Below are 19,404 nucleotides of genomic sequence, written 5' to 3' on the forward strand. Positions count from 1 at the left end.
CAACAGCTCCCGGTCCCCCACATCATAGTTTCACTCCGCCGGGCTGAGCTTCTTCAAAAAGAAAGCACAGAGGCGGAGCTTTGGTGGTGTACCCGAGCGCTGAGAGAGCACGGCTCCTATCCCAGCCTCGGATGCGTCCACCTCCACTATGAACGTCAAAGAGGGATCCGGATGAGCCAGCACGAGAGCCAAGGTAAACAGAGCCTTCAGGTGACCAAAAGTCCTGTCCGCCTCAGCCGACCACTGCAGTCGCACCAGTCCCCCCTTCAACAGTGAGGTAATGGGAGCCGCTACCTGACCAAAGCCCCGGATAAACCTCCGGTAGTAGTTGGCAAACCCTAGAAACCGCTGCACTTCCTTTACCGTGGTGGGAGTCGGCCAATTACGCACGGCTGAAATGCGGTCACTCTCCATCTCCACCCCTGAAGTGGAAATGCGGTACTCTATGAAGGAGACGGACTGTTGGAAGAACAGACATTTCTCAGCCTTGACGTACAGGTCATGCTCCAACAGTCGACCAAGCACCTTGCGCACCAGGGACACATGCTCGGCGCATGTAGCGGAGTATATCAGAATGTCGTCGATATACACCACTACACCCTGCCCGTGCAGGTCCCGGAAAATCTTGTTTACAAATGCTTGGAAGACTGATGGAGCCTTCATCAACCCGTATGGCATGACGAGGTACTCATAGTGCCCTGAGGTGGTACTAAATGCCGTCTTCCACTCGTCCCCCTCCCGGATACGCACCAGGTTGTAAGCGCTCCTGAGATCCAATTTTGTGAAGAAGCGCGCCCCGTGCATTGACTCTATCGCACTGGCTATGAGAGGCAGCAGGTAGCTGTATTTTGTTGATACCTCGATAGTCAATTCACGGGCGCAGACCTCCATCCTTCTTCTTCAAAAGAACCTCGAGGAGGCAGGTGAAGTGGAGGGCCGAATGTACCCCTGCCCCAGGGATTCGGAGACATATGTTTCCATAGCCGCCGTCTCCTCCTGTGACAGGGGATACACGTGACTCCTGGGAAGTGCTGCGTCTACCAGGAGATTTATCACACAATCCCCCCGTCAATGAGGTGGTAATTGAGTCGCCTTCTTCTTACAGAAGGCGAGAGCCAAATCGGCATATTCAGAGGGGATGCGCACGGTGGAGACCTGGTCTGGACTTTCCACCGTAGTAGCACCGATGGAAACCCCTAAACAGCTCCCCGAGCACTTTCGTGACCACCCCTTGAGAGCCCTCTGTTGCCACAAAATAGTGGGGTCATGACAGGCCAACCAGGGTAGGCCCAGCACCACGGGAAACGCAGGAGAATCAATAAGGAAAAGACTAATTCTCTCCTTGTGACCCTCCTGCGTAACCATGCCCAGTGGAGCGGTGTCCTCCCTAATTAGCCCTGACCCTAATGGTAGACTATCTAGGGCGTACACAGGGAAGGGCATATCCACAGGAACAATGGGGATCCCTAAACTATGGGCAAAGGCTCTGTCAATAAAATTCCCAGCTGCGCCTGAATCTACGAGCGCCTTATGCTGGGAATGCGGGGAAAACTCAGGAAAATGTATAAACAAAAACATGTGAGCAACAGGGGGCTCTGAGTGGTGCCGACTCACCTGGGGTGACACGAGAGTGCCCTGCCTGCCGTCTCGACTCCCAGAAGAACCTCCCAAGCACCGACCAGCAGTGTGCCCTCTGCGACCACAGATGGTACAGGGAACGGCCCCTCCTCTGGTCGCCCTAAGCGCAGCACCTCCCAGCTCCATGGGTGTCGGAGCGGTGGTGCTGGGGGATGGAACTGACAGGCCCCGATCCGGACGCCCGCGGGTAGCCATCAGGTTATCCAGCCGGATGGACAGGTCCACCAGCTGGTCAAACGTAAGAGTGGTGTCCCTGCAGGCCAACTCCCGACTGACGTCCTTGCGCAGATTGCTCCGGTAGTGATCGATCAGGGCCCTGTCGTTCCATTCCGCGCTGGCGGCCAGGGTCCGGAAGTCCAAGGCGAACTCCTGTGCATTCCTCGTTCCCTGCCTCATGTGGAACAGACGTTCACCCGCCGCTCTACCCTCAGGCGGGTGGTCGAAAACTGCCCGAACGCGGTGGTGTAATTGTCCAACACTGCTTCTCCTTCCCCCCAGACGGCGAATCCCACTGGGACCGGGTGAAGGAGGGGTGAACTGTGGTGCCTGTTGTAGTGGTGCCGGTGGAGGCAGAACTCCTCTCTCCCATCAGTCCATCGTCTGCAGCACGCGATCCATGGCGGTGCCGAGATGTTGCAACATGGTCGCATGCTGCTGGACGCGCTCCTCGACCGCCAAAGGGGGGTTGTCTGCTCCTGCTGACTCCATTTTCGGGTGAGTGATTCTGTAAGGTTCTGGGTGTAGCTGGTGCAGAGGAGTCAGGAGCAGGACAGCAGAGATGAGTAACACAATGAACTTTACTCAAAATGTCCAAATACAGGAAGTAATACCAAGCCCACAAACAACGGACCGAACTTACAATAAAACAATCACTCACAAAAACCATGGGGAAAACAGAGGGTTAAATAATGAACATGTAATTGGGGAATTGAAACTAGGTGTGTAAAACAAAGACAGAACAAATGGAAAATGAAAAGTGGACCGGCGATGGCTAGAAGGCCGGTGACGTCGACCGCCGAACACCACCTGAACAAGAAGAGGGACCGACTTCAGCGGAAGTTGTGACAGAGTGCTGCATTAGATGACCTGGCCTCCAAAATACCCCACCTCAACCCAATTGAGATGGTTTGGGATGAGTTGGACCGCAGTGAAGAAAAATCGTGGGAACTCCTTCAAGACTGTTGGGAAAGCATTTCAGTTGAAGCTGGTTGAGAGAATGCCAAGAATGTGCAAAGCTGTCTTCAAGGCAAAGGGTGGCTATTTTAAAGAACTTCAAATATAAAATACATTTTGATTTGTTTAACACTTTTTTCTTTACTACATGATTTCATAGTTTTGATGTCTTCACTATTATTCTACAATGTAGTTGAGTATCTGGAGTATCAGCATTTACATTGTCTAGTTTGAGAATCCGACACCTCACAAGTCCTCAACTGGCAGCTTCATTAAATAGTACCCACAAAACACCAGTCTCAACATCAACAGTGAAGAGGCGACTCCGGGATGCTGGCCTTCTAGGCAGAGTTGCAAAGAAAAAGCCATATCTCAGGCTGGCCAATAAAAAGAAAAGATTAAGATGGGCAAAAGAACACAGACACTGGACAGAGGAACTCTGCCTAGAAGGCCAGCAGCCTGGAGTCGCCTCTTCACTGTTGACATTGAGACTGGTCTTTTGTGGGTACTATTTAATGAAGCTGTCAGAACACAGACACTGGACAGAGGAACTCTGCTTAGAAGGCCATTTTGAGCCTGTAATCGAACCCACAAATGCTGATGCTCCAGATACTCAACTAGTCTAAAGGAGGCCAGTTTTATTGTTTCTTTAATTAATCAGAACAACAGTTTTCAACTGTGCTAACATAATTGCAAAAGAGTTTTCTAATGATCATTTAGCCTTTTAAAATGATAAACTTGGATTAGCTAACACAACGTGCCATTGGAACACAGGAGTGATGGTTGCTGATAATGGGCCTCTGTACGCCTAAGTAGATATTCCATAAAAAATCTGCCGTTTCCAGCTACAATAGTCATTTACAACATTAACAGTGTCTACACTGTATTTCTGATCAATTTGATGTTATTTTAATGGACAAAACATGTGTTTTTCTTTCAAAAACAAGGACATTTCTAAGTGACCCCAAACTTTTGAACAGTATATATATATATAAATCATATATAAATCAAGCTTTATTTATACACACTGTCCATACTATATATATATATATATATATATATATATATATATATATATATATATAGTATGGACATATATATAGTATGGACATATGGACATATATATATAGTATGGACATATATATGGACGTATGGACAGTGTGTATAAATAAAGCTTGATTTGATTCGAATATATAAAAAGAAAAGGTGTATACAGCAGTAGTTATATAGGATGAGACATGTCTAGAATATACTATATAAATATAAAGTGGGAAACAGCATGTAAACATTATTAAAGTGACCAGTGTTCAATGTCTCTATGTACATAGGGCAGCAGTCTCTAAGGTTCAGGGTAACAGTAACAATGACTAAGGTTCAAGGCAGGATACTGGGCAGAGACCGGCTAGTGGTGAATGTATAACAGTCTGATGGCCTGGAGATAGAAGCTGTTTATCTCTCGGCCCAAGCTTTGATGCACCTGTACTGTCTCTGCCTTCTAGATGGTAGCGGGGTGAACTGGCCATGGCTCTGGTGGCTGAGGCCTTTGTTGGTCTTCTTGGCCTTCCTGTGACACTGGGTACTGTAGATGTCCTGGAGGGCAGGCAGTGTGCCCCCGGTGATACGTTAGGTTGACCGGGCTGTAGAGCCCTGCGGTTGAGGGCTGTGCAGTTACCATACCAGGCGGTGATACAGCTCGACAGAATGCTCTTGATAGTGCATCTGTAGAGGTTTGTGAGGGTCTTAGGGGCCACACTGTCAGTGTGGAGGGACATTTTCAGGTCCTCAATGATGTGCACGCTGAGGAACTTGAAGCTTTTGACCCGCTCCACAGCCCCGTCAATGTGGCTGGTGCGGGCTCTCTTTCCTGTCATGTAGTTCATGATCAGCTCCTTCGTTTTGTTGACGTTGAGGGAGAGCTTATTTTCCTGGCACCATTCCGCCAGGGCTCTCACCTCCTCCCTGTAGGCTGTCTCGTCGTTGTTAGTAATCAGGCCTACCCCTCTTGTGTCATCAGCAAACTTGATGATTGAGTTGGAGACCTGCGTGACCACGCAGTCATGGGTGAACAGGGAGTACAGGAGGGGGCTGAGCATGAACCACTGTGGGGCCCCTGTATTGAGGATCAGCGTGGCTGAGGTGTTGTTGCCTACCTTCAAAACCTGGGGTCGGCCAGTCAGGAATAGGACCCAGTTGCACAGGGCAGGGTTCAGACCCAGGGCCCTGAGCTTAGAGATGAGCTTTGACTAATATGTAATTATCATTATCATGTAATTTCTATCATGTAAAAAGCAGAATGTAAAATACACCATAACTGCCCCCTCACTTCTCTCCCCCTTTGTAAACATAACCTATAGAAAATGTGAGATATTAGAGATAACATGCAGATGAGTAAAATAGGCTAGACTTACTTTATATTTATGACATGCATTACATTCCCAAATGTGTGCCCAGTTCAGCACTGAAGTCTGCATGGTTTCCATGAAATTCGTGCCAAAGTTCTCCTGCACCCCCTCCCCCATGATATTCCTTGGTTGTCTGTTTTCTTAAAGTGGATTCGGGGAAGTGTTGAGGGGGCGGATAGTTTTGATTTTCCTTGCATCATGCTTAGCCAATAATGTTGAGGGATCTGTTGTGCACATCTCAGCTGGCAGACATTTAAAAAGGAGACAGTCCGGCGCTGCAGCATTTTGTATTGAAACTCCAGCCGCTTTCTATGGAATCGTTAACGACTCCAGACTCCCACCAACGCGCGCCCCGTCTGCAGTCCTACAGTCTCCACCATTAGCTGCCTATTGCCTCGGGAGATTTCATAAAAACACCCACCACAGATAATTTCATTTGCGGCTACTTGGAGCTTTTGACAGGTGAGTGAAGTGAAGTTCAACGCTTAACATCTGAAAGTATGTGCGTAAAACTTGGGCATGTTATCGAATTAGGTTCCTTATCATGTCACACGTGGATGTATGTATACCTATTCTGTAGTTAGAATACATGTCTCAGTGATTATTGTAGACTATTGTAAATATAAATGTGAAATTAAATGATTACTCTCATGCATACAGATTGTTTTTCTTTATTCGGTTTTACTCAATGGCTTTCGCCCTATAACTTGACTATACCGCAAAATCCATAAAATATACATTTGTATTCTGATAGCTTTTATCTTCTTTCTGGTTTGACGATTGAGTTGGGTAATGTGGACTATATTGTGAATATAAAAACAAGAAAATAAATATGTTCTTTAAAGGCAATGTTTAATGTTTCTATTCCTCTTAAATCGCAAGTTGTGTGTAATGTTTCGTGAGGCCAAAACAGACGGGAAAGCCCATGCATTAATTACGCAGCGTAAATCTGGGTTGTCGTTTACAACAAATATTAGAATGCTAGGCTATGGATGATGATTCAACCTTCACGTATCTTTCCTCTTCAAGGATGGCCAGATCGGCGCGTATCCTCTGTGGCATGGTTTTCGTCCTTGGGCTGCTGTCATCTCCAGTGGATTCCAAAAGGATCAGGGGCTCCCAAGGCGCCATCCCTCATCCTGACAAAAACAACCCAAACGAATCGGAGCAGCAACCACAGACACCGCAGGCGGGCTCTGGTTCCCGAGGGCGGGGAAAGAGCTCTGCTGCACCGGCTGAGGAGGTGCTGGAGTCCAGCCAAGAAGCGTTGCATGTCACGGAGCGCCGCTATCTGAAACGCGACTGGTGCAAGACCCAGCCACTCAAACAGACCATCCACGAGGAGGGCTGCATCAGCCGCACCATCATTAACAGGTTCTGCTACGGACAGTGTAATTCTTTTTACATCCCCAGACATGTCCGCAGGGAAGAGGGAGCCTTCCAGTCTTGTTCATTCTGCAAGCCGAAACGATTTACAACCATGACCTACACTTTGAACTGCCCGGACCAGCAGCCGCCCACCAAGAAGAAGCGCATCCAGCGCGTAAAGCAGTGCCGCTGCATATCCATAGAATTGGACTAGCCCTGTGGTGTGATTGACCGGGATGCAATCAATAAGTCTGCTCATCAAACCGCTATTGGATTGCTCACATTAACGAAAAAACCCATATGACTGACTGGGAGCATATTTCCCTCTTCCAAATATGGGAAAATGTTCAATCTGCAAGGAAAGTAATAAATTACAAACATGTGCATCCCGTGTTATAGGCTTGTGTAGATAAGCCTATACGTGGGCATGCTATTTTGTAAACAAAGCCTGCTGTACCATATACTTTTATGTGTCAAATGTTGTATTAATCAAATTGCAATAGCAGCCTGTTGCAAGCAACATTGCATGGTATAATAACATGGAATGAACACAACAAGCTGCCGATTGACTTGTAACCAAGCGCATGGCTTTTCCAACCTCCGCAAATAGGACTGCAGAACCATTTCACAGAGGATGTTTACACTCTTTTGGACAGAAACATCCTTAGGCAATCACAACAAATTTCAATGGAGGGGAATATGACGGACAATGCATTTAAATAATGGTTGAAGACTAGTTTCCACTATGTGGAATTTGAAGATAAGTGACGACTATTTAAATGTGGCAAGAATGCTCCACTGATTTGTGACTCCAATGTTCAGTATAGCCTAGTGGAGAAAAGAGAGCTTTTGTAAAGTATGCTAGGCCTATACCTATGTTCGACGCTATAAATCGAAACAAACAAAATGTTTGTATTAGTTTGACATTTAAATAAAAATGGTCGATGTTCACTGAATGTATTAAACATTAAGAACACCTGCTCTTTCCAGGACATAGACTGACCAGGTGAATCCAGGTGAAAGTCACTTGTCACTTGTTAAATCAACTTCAATCAGTGTAGATGAAGGGGAGGAGACAGGTTAAATAAGGATTTTTAAGCCTTGAGACAATTGTGTTTGTGTGCCATTCACAAACTATTTAGGTGCCTTTGAACGGGGTATGTAGGTGCCAGGGGCACCGTTTGTTTCAAGAACTGCAAAGCTGCTGGGTTTTTCAAGCTCAACAGTTTCCTGTGTGTATCAAGAATGGTCCACCACCCAAAGGACATCCAGCCAACTTGACACAACTGTGGGAAGAATTGGAGGGGGGGGGGGGGGGGGGTCAATATTAGGAAGGTGTTCTTAATGTTTATAATGCTATAGATGGAAGCGTTTCTTTTAGTTTTAAAATGTTATTCATTCACCAATTGTATATGCAGCCGGTTTGATAATTATATCAAAGCAAGTGATCCACAAAACAAAATAAACAGTTATTGACATTGATGCAGTGTTCACTGAACGTGCTTGTTTTTTTGCTCACATTCTTTGTCTGAAAGTTGCAGTAACTTAACCCACACCCAAACTGCAAAGACTCCCGATTTCATACAGAACATTTTATGCATCAGGTTAACCCGAAACTCCAAATAAAAGCATCTTCTCCAGCGATGGGGTTATTTTCTTCTTGCTTGATGCCAACCTCTTGCTGGGACTTTTATACGTTCCTTAGACCCGTGGACAGCTTACATTTCGTCGTAAAACGAATATAATTTATGAGGAAAGACTACAAGAAACGCAATTACATGTCAGGCACAACAACCTTTTCAAGAACCCCATTGAAACGATGTTATCAGAGTTTACAATAGCCTCTACCTCGGCTCACAGCCACAGGCCCATGTCTTTCTGTGGACAATCTGACGCTAAACCGGGCTATGACGCATTTGTAAAACCATTGCTGCGTTACTATTTTTTGTTCAGACGGTGTACTGTAGACGGTTCTCTACACGGTTCTCTAAAAATAAATACATCAACCAATCAATAGCCCTTCGATAAAAATGTGATACCGAGTTTTCTTCATCAAATCTTTATTGTCCAGTTGTTTAAGCCAAGTGCGCATTTGGCAAATGTGAATTTGCCGCCCCATGCGTAAAAAATACATCCGCATGGAAATGCAAGATTTTAGACTAAGAACATGTCAGTTGCCTCGCTTTTCTTCGATTTAGCCTTGCCATGCCTTCACTGTACTTAATGTAGTGCAAAATAATCAACTTTGCGGCCAATTGTAGGCAAATACACAAGTCAGGTTTTCAGGGAAATGTATTGTTTCTATCCATTTCTATCCATTTAACTTAGGTCTACTTTCTCCCATTATTATCGTGTTTTCTAACATGTTTCAATTATTCACTCATAATGAACAGATGCATTTTGAGAGCAACAGGTGCAATTTAATAAATAATTGCGCATAAATTAATAATATGTATTAATGAAACAATTTGGCTACTTGAGTCATTGTCATGAACATATTTTCACCTTTATTTAGTTACTGCATCATTACTGAGCCTGAATGTTAAGCCTATTAGGGAGTGCTGAAAGTAGAGAAACAATTTAAAAGGATGCTTAAACGTTCATTTCCATAGCTGCAAAGTTCCTCATCTATAGACTCCAGTTAAGACTTTGGTTACTGAAATGTTGTGATGTGTGTGATGTTTGTCATCTATTACTTTGACCTCGCGCAAATTATTTATTTTACGATAAACATCTAAAAAACGTGGAAACATATCGGCCTATAACTAAATTAACCAATATACATTATAGATAGGCCTTCATAATATTTAACTTCTAGCCTACTAATTTGGTTTTGAAAAAATGTAAAGTAAACAGACAATTTGCAATTGTAAGATCATGAAATGTCTTCATGCAAAATAATGGCACATTCAATGATTATGAAACAACGATGTTATTTTTTACACTCAATAGGTTCTGACAGGGGTAAAGTATACACATGGCTTGATATGAGTAATCGTTTCTATTTTTAAACAATGTACAAATGTTCTTGATTTAAATAAATCAAAAGGCAATATATTTAGCCAAATTATACTCTCCCTATCAGTTTAGATCAGGTATGAAACAAGATCATTTGGGGTAAATGAATAAGGCTCTACATAATATGTCACATCCATATGAAACTAAACACATCTTTCACCTGACTACTGAGCCATTCGTGTATCCTCCTCAAGCTAAGGGTAGGAATAAAATAAAACACAAAAATACAGCCTCAAAGAGAAAACAGCTAATGTTTTGGCATAAAATACATCTTTCATATCATTTATAGTTTCTCCTATCATTTATAGTTTTCCAAGACAATGTTTAAATCTTCCAGAGTTAAATGACAAATATTTTGTTAAATAAATATAATCTAGTTTCCTCTAAAAACTCTAAATGGATGATGCAATTTTTATTGCAACATTAATTCATAAATGTTATCATAGCACGCAAGCCATAGAATTGCATAGGAGTTTAAACTGAGGTGTAAAGTGCAATACAGATTAAGTACCATTCTGACAATAACAGGGATGTAGTTTAGCTACTAAATACAGCTGATGCAAGAAGGAAAGTGCTTAGAATTGTGACATACATATGTCATCAACGACATTCATTGGGAACAACTAACGATTCTATCATATACACTTAAAAAATGTGTCAGGGCAGCCCTACTCAGAAGACCTGTTGCTTTTCTCAGCGTAGCTTATAGCAGGGTTGTTTGTTCATCTCAGAGCGTGACGTCTGACTCGGTGGATGAGAGCAAGGCATTGCTGCCAAGGTCTGGCATTCTCTGGCTGTCACCCAGGAGGGGTCAGTCTGGTGCAGTGAGGAAGTTAACACCGTTACATCCAGGTTCCACCTTCTGACCAGGACCCACATTGCTATGCCTTCAACAGGACTCTCAGTCCAATAAAGACTACTGATTCTCTTCGTAATACAACATCGGGTCAAACGTTTCTGTCTCTGCTCATATGAAAACAAACACCATATGAAATGCATTTACAAGACACACTTCAAAAATGGGCCACAGCAGATGAATAGCTATTCTTTACATGATAGTATTGTATATTGCTTTCATATTCTGAATCATTGTTAGAATAACAACTCCTGAATGTCTTACTCATTCAATCGTAATAGTTTCTCTGAGTGAACATCACCTGGTAGCCATATCTGTTAACATAGCCCAACAACAATGAGGCCTCCTCTTTATTTTTTATGTATTTATTGTATTTTTATAACCTAGCTACAATGCATTGGATTATGTCATCAGGATGTGTGATGCTGTCCTTAAAGAAACCCAGACTGAGGAACGAATGTAGGTCCTCAGCTCCAGCAGGCCTAGGAAGCCTAGAGGTCAGGGGTCAGCATTGTAGATATGTCAGCTGCAGTGCTCATTATCCTGACCTCCAGCACCCCTCAGAGCAGGCTCTACAGGCTGGCCATTCAGAGGTCACACCAGTCTGGATGAATGAGGTTGACTTTTGACCCCTGTGATTATCATCATGTAAGCTGTTTAGTCAGCCATGGACCCTCTGTGTAGACTTAGCAGCCTACATAGACTTAGCAGCCGGCATATCTACAGCAGGGTGTCAGGCAGACAGGTTCCTATTTCCCATGGTGTAAGTGTTGGTCTGGATGGTGGTCCTAGGGATACACAGTGATGGAAGCCACACAAGGTGCCTCTCATCTGGGGACGAGGTTGAGGTGAAAGAGGGGTGCCCCATGGAGAGTGGTGGAGATGGTCCAGTCAGTAGGGATGGTAGAATGGGGCCGTAGTAGAGAGGTCCACAGCGTGGGGGCACGGAGGGCTATATGAGGTATGATGTTGGGTAAGAGGCAGGTGGTGAAGGCGAGAAGTGGTGAAGCCAGCAGATGTTCCCCATCTGCCATCTCTCTCCACTTCCACTCTCCACTCTGTCCTTCATTGGTCATCCTCTTCAGTTGGAGGACACGCTGGCTTCCTTCAGACGCAGTCTCTCTTTCTATTGACAGAGGAGAAAAAGGGATAGCTGAGATTTATAGCATTGTGTTATATGATATGATCCACCATGATCGACTGTGTTAGTAGCCAAGGTAATAGCGACCATGTTACTGATCAAAATATTTGAGGGAGGTTGAAGGGAGTCCAGTTCTTACCAGACTGTTGGCATTGATCTTCTTGGTTTCCACCCTGTTCTCAGCAGTGATCTTTTTCATGTTCTCCTGCGCTTCCTTCAGCCTGGAAGAAAGAGGAAACATGTCTCTATCTATCCAGGTTTAAATAACCTTTGATAATAGTACATAAACCATAACAGCTCCCTCAAATTTGTACATTGTGCCACATATCTGACCATGTGGCACAACACAGTCATGTCTAAGACAGAAAACCTCTTGATGTCTGTTAGTAACATTGGCGTACTTGAGTTAGTTAGCTAACAACGGCCTCAGTCCCTCCAGAAGTTATTTGTACTGTAATAGCAGCATGTACACACCACAGTATGTATCCCCCTGGGCACTATTGTATGTGGCACAGCGAAGCACCGCCGCAACATGTTATATTTTACCGGGAACACTGTACGGAAGCATGGCACAGAGAGTCCTCATCCTCCCTCACAGCCCCACTCTGTTCTGTTGAGCCTTCTGGAGTGAGCAGGTAGTGAAGCCCACCGGTTAAAGCAGGGAGAATGACAGTGGGTCGATGAGATAATGAGCTAGACTTAAAAACACGTGGGTTTTATAGGTGTGCAAACCGTATTTAAAATAAAGTTCATTGTACATAAGCACAATCAGCTGTGTAATACGGGACATGATTGCCTACTAAACAATTAAGAGAGCACATGGATCCATGGAATGGCTGGGAGAGCATTACCTCTCTCCATAACTCACCAGTTCAAAGATTGCTGCCCTGCTTTACTGTATGTATGGTGACTGTATGTGTGCATGTCTCCATGTGCAGTGCTGCATGTCTCCATGTGCAGTAAGCCTGAAGCCCTGTGGACTGGTCAGATCATGACCATGTTTAACAGTCCTCCCAGAACACACAGTCTTTAACAAGCCTCTGTCCCCTGCCAGTAAAGCCAGGAGGACTCCAGGAGAGCTGCTGTCCAGCAGTTGGACTCCCATCCGACACCACGCCTCGGGTCAGATGAAACACTGTAAATCCAGCCCCAGGCTTTGACTCTGTACCAGGCCCTGGTCCCGGCCTGCCTACCTTCTCTTTGATGCCCCTGTGCTTTAATAAGAACTGGTAAAAGCATCTCCACTCCACACTGTCTACAGAATTTATAATGCCCTGTTGGGGTGTTTTGTACCACACATAAATGTGATGGTGTCACAACTGTCTTCGTCTTCTGACGATAATGCGAAATCGTCATCAGAAAATGTGGACCAATACGCAGCAGGTACGTGAATGCTCATCTTGATTTTTAATTAATCTCAACAATGAACATACAAAACACAAAAAACGAACACTCGACAAATAAACAGTCTGGTAAGGCACAAGGCTATACACAGAATAATCACCCACAAATCACACATACAAACACACCCTAATATATGGGACTCTCAATCAAAGGCAGATAGACAACACCTGCCTTCAACTGAGAGTCCCAACCCCAATCAACCAAACATAGAAACACACAACCTAGACTAACCATAGAATTAACTAAACATAAACCAAAACCCGGAATTACTAAATCAAACACCCTTTACACAAACACACCACCCCGAACCACATAAAACAAATACCCCCTGCCACGCCCTGACCAAACTACAAAACAATTAACCTTATATACTGGCCAGGACGTGACAGTACCCCCTTAAAGGTGCTACCCCAGAAGCACCTTAACAAAAAAATAACCCCAAGCAACACCAACAAAAGTCCCCTTTTCTAAAGGGAGGGAAGGGAGGGTGGCTGCCGTCAACGACGGCACTGTGCTACACCCCCTCCCCAACCCACCTATTTCTGGAGGTGGCTCTGGCTCCGGCCGTTCCAGGCTGTCGGGCCACTCTGGCATCGCCGAGGGGCAGTCGGACCAGTCTGGCATCGCCGGGGGCAGTCGGGGCAGTCTGGCAATTCGGGAGAGTCTGGGCAGTCTGGCAATTCGGGACAGTCTGGGCAGTCTGGCAATTCGGGACAGTCTGGGCAGTCTGGCAATTCGGGACAGTCTGGGCAGTCTGGCAATTCGGGACAGTCTGGGCAGTCTGGCAATTCGGGACAGTCTGGGCAGTCTGGCAATTCGGGACAGTCTGGGCAGTCTGGCAATTCGGGACAGTCTGGGCAGTCTGGCAATTCGGGACAGTCTGGGCAGTCTGGCAATTCGGGACAGTCTGGGCAGTCAGGCTGGCCACTCCGGCAGTCTGGTCAGGGCAGTCTGGCCACTCCGGCAGTTCAGGGCAGTCTGGCCACTCCGGCAGTTCAGGGCAGTCTGGCCACTCCGGCAGTTCAGGGCAGTCTGGCCACTCCGGCAGTTCAGGGCAGTCTGGCCACTCCGGCAGTTCAGGGCAGTCTGGCCACTCCGGCAGTTCAGGGCAGTCTGGCCACTCCGGCAGTTCAGCGCAGTCTGGCCACTCCGGCAGTTCAGCGCAGTCTGGCCACTCCGGCAGTTCAGCGCAGTCTGGCCACTCCGGCAGTTCAGCGCAGTCTGGCCACTCCGGCAGTTCAGCGCAGTCTGACCACTCCGGCAGTTCAGCGCAGTCTGACCTCTCTGGCGACTGTTGACTGGCGGGCAGCTCTGACGACTGTTGACTGGCGGGCAGCTCTGACGATGACTGTTGACTGGCGGGCAGCTCTGACGATGACTGTTGACTGGCGGGCAGCTCTGACGATGACTGTTGACTGGCGGGCAGCTCTGACGATGACTGTTGACTGGCGGGCAGCTCTGACGATGACTGTTGACTGGCGGGCAGCTCTGACGATGACTGTTGACTGGCGGGCAGCTCTGACGATGACTGTTGACTGGCGGGCAGCTCTGACGATGACTGTTGACTGGCGGGCAGCTCTGATGATGACTGTTGACTGGCGGGCAGCTCTGATGAAGACTGTTGACTGGCGAGGCTGGGTTGACGCACTTGTAGCCTGGTGCGTGGTGCTGGTACTGGGCTTACCAGATTATGTACACGCACCTCCAGGCTAGTGCGGGGAGCGGGAACAGGACGAGTCGGACTGGGTTGACGCACTTCCGGGTCCGCACGAGAGACAGGAGCTGGAAACCCAGGGCTATGGAGGCGCACAGCCGGTCTAGATCTTACCTCCTGCACAACCCGCCTTGGCTGGATGGAACTAGTAGCCCTGTACGAGCGGGGTGCTCGTACAGGGCAGACTGGGCTGTGCAGGGGCCTGATGGTAGCCGTGCGTAGAGCGGGAGTTGGGTAGCCTGGTCCTCGGAGGCGTACCGGCGACCAGATGCGCTGCGCAGGCATCCTCCTACCAGGCTGGATGCCCGCTCTAGCACGGCACCTGCGAGGGGCTGGAATAACGCGCACCGGACTGTGCGTGCGTATGGGTGAGATAGTGCGCTCCTCAGCGAAACATAGCGCTCTCCACCCCATACGCTCCTCCATATAACCACGAGTAGCTGGCTTCCGGCTCTTCTTACGCCTAGCCAAATTACCCGTGTGCCCCCCCAAAAAATTTCTTGGGGGTGCCTCTCGTGCTTCTCCTTCAGCGCGTACTTGGCCTCGTACCACCGCCTCTCTGCCTTGGCTGCCTCAATTTCCCCCTGCGGGCGTCGATAATCCCCAGCCTGGTGCCAAGGTCCGGCCCCGTCCAGAACTTCCTCCCAAGTCCACTTCTCCCGCCAGTCCAACTCGAACTCCGTCTGCTCCTTCCTCTGCTGCTTGGTCCTTTGGTGGTGGGTGATTCTGTCACAACTGTCTTCGTCTTCTGACGATAATGCGAAATCGTCATCAGAAAATGTGGACCAATACGCAGCAGGTACGTGAATGCTCATCTTGATTTTTAATTAATCTCAACAATGAACATACAAAACACAAAAAACGAACACTCGACAAATAAACAGTCTGGTAAGGCACAAGGCTATACACAGAATAATCACCCACAAATCACACATACAAACACACCCTAATATATGGGACTCTCAATCAAAGGCAGATAGACAACACCTGCCTTCAACTGAGAGTCCCAACCCCAATCAACCAAACATAGAAACACACAACCTAGACTAACCATAGAATTAACTAAACATAAACCAAAACCCGGAATTACTAAATCAAACACCCTTTACACAAACACACCACCCCGAACCACATAAAACAAATACCCCCTGCCACGCCCTGACCAAACTACAAAACAATTAACCTTATATACTGGCCAGGACGTGACAGATGGACACCAACAATCTGCTACGTGTTAATAAAGATGGGTAAGAAAAGAGCGACTAAAGGTACTGTTCAACATATTTAAAGTGTGAAGAATGAACTTTGACCCGGTCACAAAAAAATCCCCCTTTTATGTCATGAAAAAAAGAACACTCAGGGTTCTAGAAATAGATACAGTTGGAAAGGAGCTGTAGAACTGTCCCCTTCATCACAAGCTGTGTGATTTAATATGATCTCTGATGCAGGCCTGGATTATTCCACTCACCTCTCCTTGGAGATGTTCTTACACTCCCGCTTCCACGTGTTCTTGAAGTCGCTGCAGAACTCATACCAGAGCATGAAGACGTAACCAGGGGCCACCTCCTTCTCCCCAGACTTTGGCTTGAGCCCAAAGTAGCCCACCATGTCCAGGAAGCTGTGTGGGAGAAACAGAGGGAAGAAGACAGAGGGAAGAGAGATAGAGTGAGGGGACATCCTGCTGGGTCACAGGGGAGAGCCGGTAGCGGAGGTCCCGTTATCACATTGACCTCTACTACAGCCTGAAGGGGAACAGTGCCAGGGGATCTAGCCAAGATCTGGCTGACACACACACACACACGTTGTTTCGATCCAGGAACAATGGTTATTGGCAGACAATATGCAAGATGATCACAGGAATGTGTAAATGTTACATCAAAACACAGCATGGTGCTGGCAGATATTGAACGTGCGTGCACACACACACACACACACACACACACACACACACACACACACACACACACACACGTAACGTTCATCATCCTGCACACTGAGACATGCTTGATTCAAACATGTTGTGGATTAGGTCTTCAAATCCACAAATAGAAGGAAGTACTACTTGAAGAGATTCAAGATTCTCAGTCTTTATGAGAAGAGAATCCACAACCCTGTGTATGGCAGATCCTCAGACTAATTCAATTGTAACCAAATCTAAATTCTTCACAAGGCTCTCAGCAGTGCTCACAGGGCTTGAAAAGCAGCCTGCTGCTCCGGGGTTTTCTCTAACCCAAACATTAAAGGCATTTTCTAGGCCTGTCTGTCACACGCTTGATATAGAGGAGTCATGATTCAGGGGATGTTCCCAGATTGACACAGAGGTTTTGACCTCCAGATGGTAGGTGGCTGTTGCGACGCTAATGTAAGACATGTTGGGCGGGGATTGTTGGGGGACGGGGAAATGTGCGCGGCAGACGGCTGCTCACAATTCCTCAGATAACTGTCATGTGCTCCTCCTCCGATCGTGCAGTATATCATCCTTGCCTTGCCTGGCTCTACAATCAGAACAGACCAGGCCAGCAAAACCCAGGAGGTACACAACAGAGAGAGGACAGCCGGGCATCAATTCTGGAAGCCTTTGTAGACCCGACCAGCACGGTCCAGCGTGATTAACTAGGCCGCTTTTGTATTGGCTCCTTCCCTGACCCTGGGTCAGGTGTCAGAGCTCACACAAATCACACACAGTCTGTAGTGTGGTGAGCTTAGCTCTTTCCCTTTCTCACACACACACACACACACACACACACACACACACACACACACACACACACACACACACACACACACACACACACACACGTCTGTAGTGTGGTGAGCTTAGCTCTTTCCCTTTCTCACACACACACACACACACACACACACACACACACACACACACACACACACACACACACACACACACACACCAGTCTGTAGTGTGGTGAGCTTAGCTCTTTCCCTTTCTCACACACACACACACACACACACACACACACACACACACACACACACACACACAATCCTTCCCACACACACACACACACACACACACACACACACACACACACACACACACACACACACACACACACACACACACACACACAGTCTGTAGTGTGGTGAGCTTAGCTCTTTCCCTTTCTCTCTCTCACACACACATACACACACACACACACACACACACACACACACACACACACACACACACACACACACACACACACACACACACACACACACACACACACACACACACACACACACACAGTCTGTAGTGTGGTGAGCTTAGCTCTTTCCCTTTCTCTCACACACACACACACACATACACACACACACACACACACACACACACACACACACACACACACACACACACATTTGATACTCTTTCCAACACACACACACAAAAAACAAAAACACACACACAACACACACACACACACACACACACACACACACACACACACAGTCTGTAGTGTGGTGAGCTTAGCTCTTTCCCTTTCTCTCACACACACACACACACATTAACACAAAGATGCACCACACACACACGCACACACCCGCCCACTCCAAGTTCTAAAAACACATATCACGTACTTCTGGAGGGCTATGACGCAACTACCGTGAGACGGTTTATTACTGTACCTATGTTCAGCATTCTTCACTGACGGCTGTAAAATAGGTCAGTTAAAAAAGCCTGGGCAACCGGGTATATCAAGAGGATATTTGGACCGCTAAAACATTCCATACAAAAACAGATTAGAACGGTAAACACACTTTTGTGATCATCTGTTGTTTCTTTAACAGAGATAAGACATCTTCAATATACTATGGATAGTGGAAGTTGGGACAGTTCAAATATCCCTCCAGCGAATCACCCAGTAACTACATACTTATGTAAGCAGCACACACGCTGCAGTCGTGTCATATGAAATTGAGCATGATGAGGGAGGGGAACTGTAATGGTCCATTAACTGTGGACGTATCAGGAAACCTCAGGGAAACTGAAAAATAAAAGGAACAAATTAGGATTGCGTGTTCTGGAGAGGACCTCATTACTCACTGCATAGGATGCCCAGGAAAACCATAACAAACCCCCAAAACTGATGTCATAAACTGTGTATCATATCAGCTTCCCATAAAGTCCTTTTACCAACCAAGTATCCAAATTCACTACAACCCAAATTAGTCCTATGATGGTGGTTGTCTTGAGGCCACATGGACCATAACAAACAACCGCAATCCCATTCCTTGACGGGTTGGCCCAGGGTTGGGCTCAGGGTCGGCTCAGGGTCGGCTCAGGGTCGGCTCAGGGTCGGCTCAGGGTTGGCCCAGCGTTTCAGTAGCTAGCTGTGGTGATGTCTATGAGCCTTATTAACACGGGCCCTAATGTGAGGGTCGGGGCCCACCCAGGGCCCAAAGAACACACAGCACACACACAATATAGCACACACACACACACACCATAGCACACACACACCACGGCCCACTGCCCATATTCATCACCAGCATGTCACTTTTATGAGGTGCGTCCCTGGGAACCTGAGAGCCCCCCCCCCAGCGCCAAGCAGCCCCCGGCCTCGTTTAGGTGAAATTAAAGGCAAACTTCATTAAAGGTTGGGGGCTTTTAGCCGCGGGACCCTTTTGATCAATATCCCCAAGTTCAACATCTTCATTACACTGGTGTCAGTCACACAGCCGCAGACAGAGA

General features: G+C 46.8%; 2 protein-coding genes across 7 annotated transcripts in view; one reads left to right on the forward strand and one right to left on the reverse strand.

Annotated features, from left to right (window-relative positions):
* The first annotated feature begins 5,446 nt into the window (after nt 1-5,446).
* On the forward strand, nt 5,447-8,063 carry LOC106586810 (gremlin-1-like). Its single transcript, XM_014174527.2, has 2 exons — nt 5,447-5,675; nt 6,243-8,063. The coding sequence occupies exon 2, from the start codon at nt 6,244-6,246 to the stop codon at nt 6,793-6,795; it is 552 nt and encodes a 183-aa protein (XP_014030002.1). The 5' UTR covers nt 5,447-5,675; nt 6,243; the 3' UTR covers nt 6,796-8,063.
* Nucleotides 8,064-9,494: 1,431 nt separating this feature from the next.
* The window catches only part of LOC106586878 (formin-1), a 97,650-nt gene continuing 87,740 nt past the window's right edge, over nt 9,495-19,404 (reverse strand). For all 6 annotated transcript variants that reach the window (XR_006769274.1, XM_045715748.1, XM_045715753.1 and 3 more), the window contains 3 exons: nt 16,183-16,332; nt 11,736-11,817; nt 9,495-11,581 (listed from right to left, as the gene is read on the reverse strand). Coding sequence is in view for 5 of the 6 variants with exons in the window: in XM_045715748.1 (XP_045571704.1) it covers nt 11,537-11,581; nt 11,736-11,817; nt 16,183-16,332 (277 nt within the window). In the remaining variant the exon portion in view is untranslated. The remainder of the gene's footprint in view (nt 11,582-11,735; nt 11,818-16,182; nt 16,333-19,404) is intronic.

Source organism: Salmo salar, chromosome ssa01 (genome assembly GCF_905237065.1).
Source record: "Salmo salar chromosome ssa01, Ssal_v3.1, whole genome shotgun sequence".
Taxonomy (NCBI): Eukaryota; Metazoa; Chordata; class Actinopteri; order Salmoniformes; family Salmonidae; genus Salmo; species Salmo salar.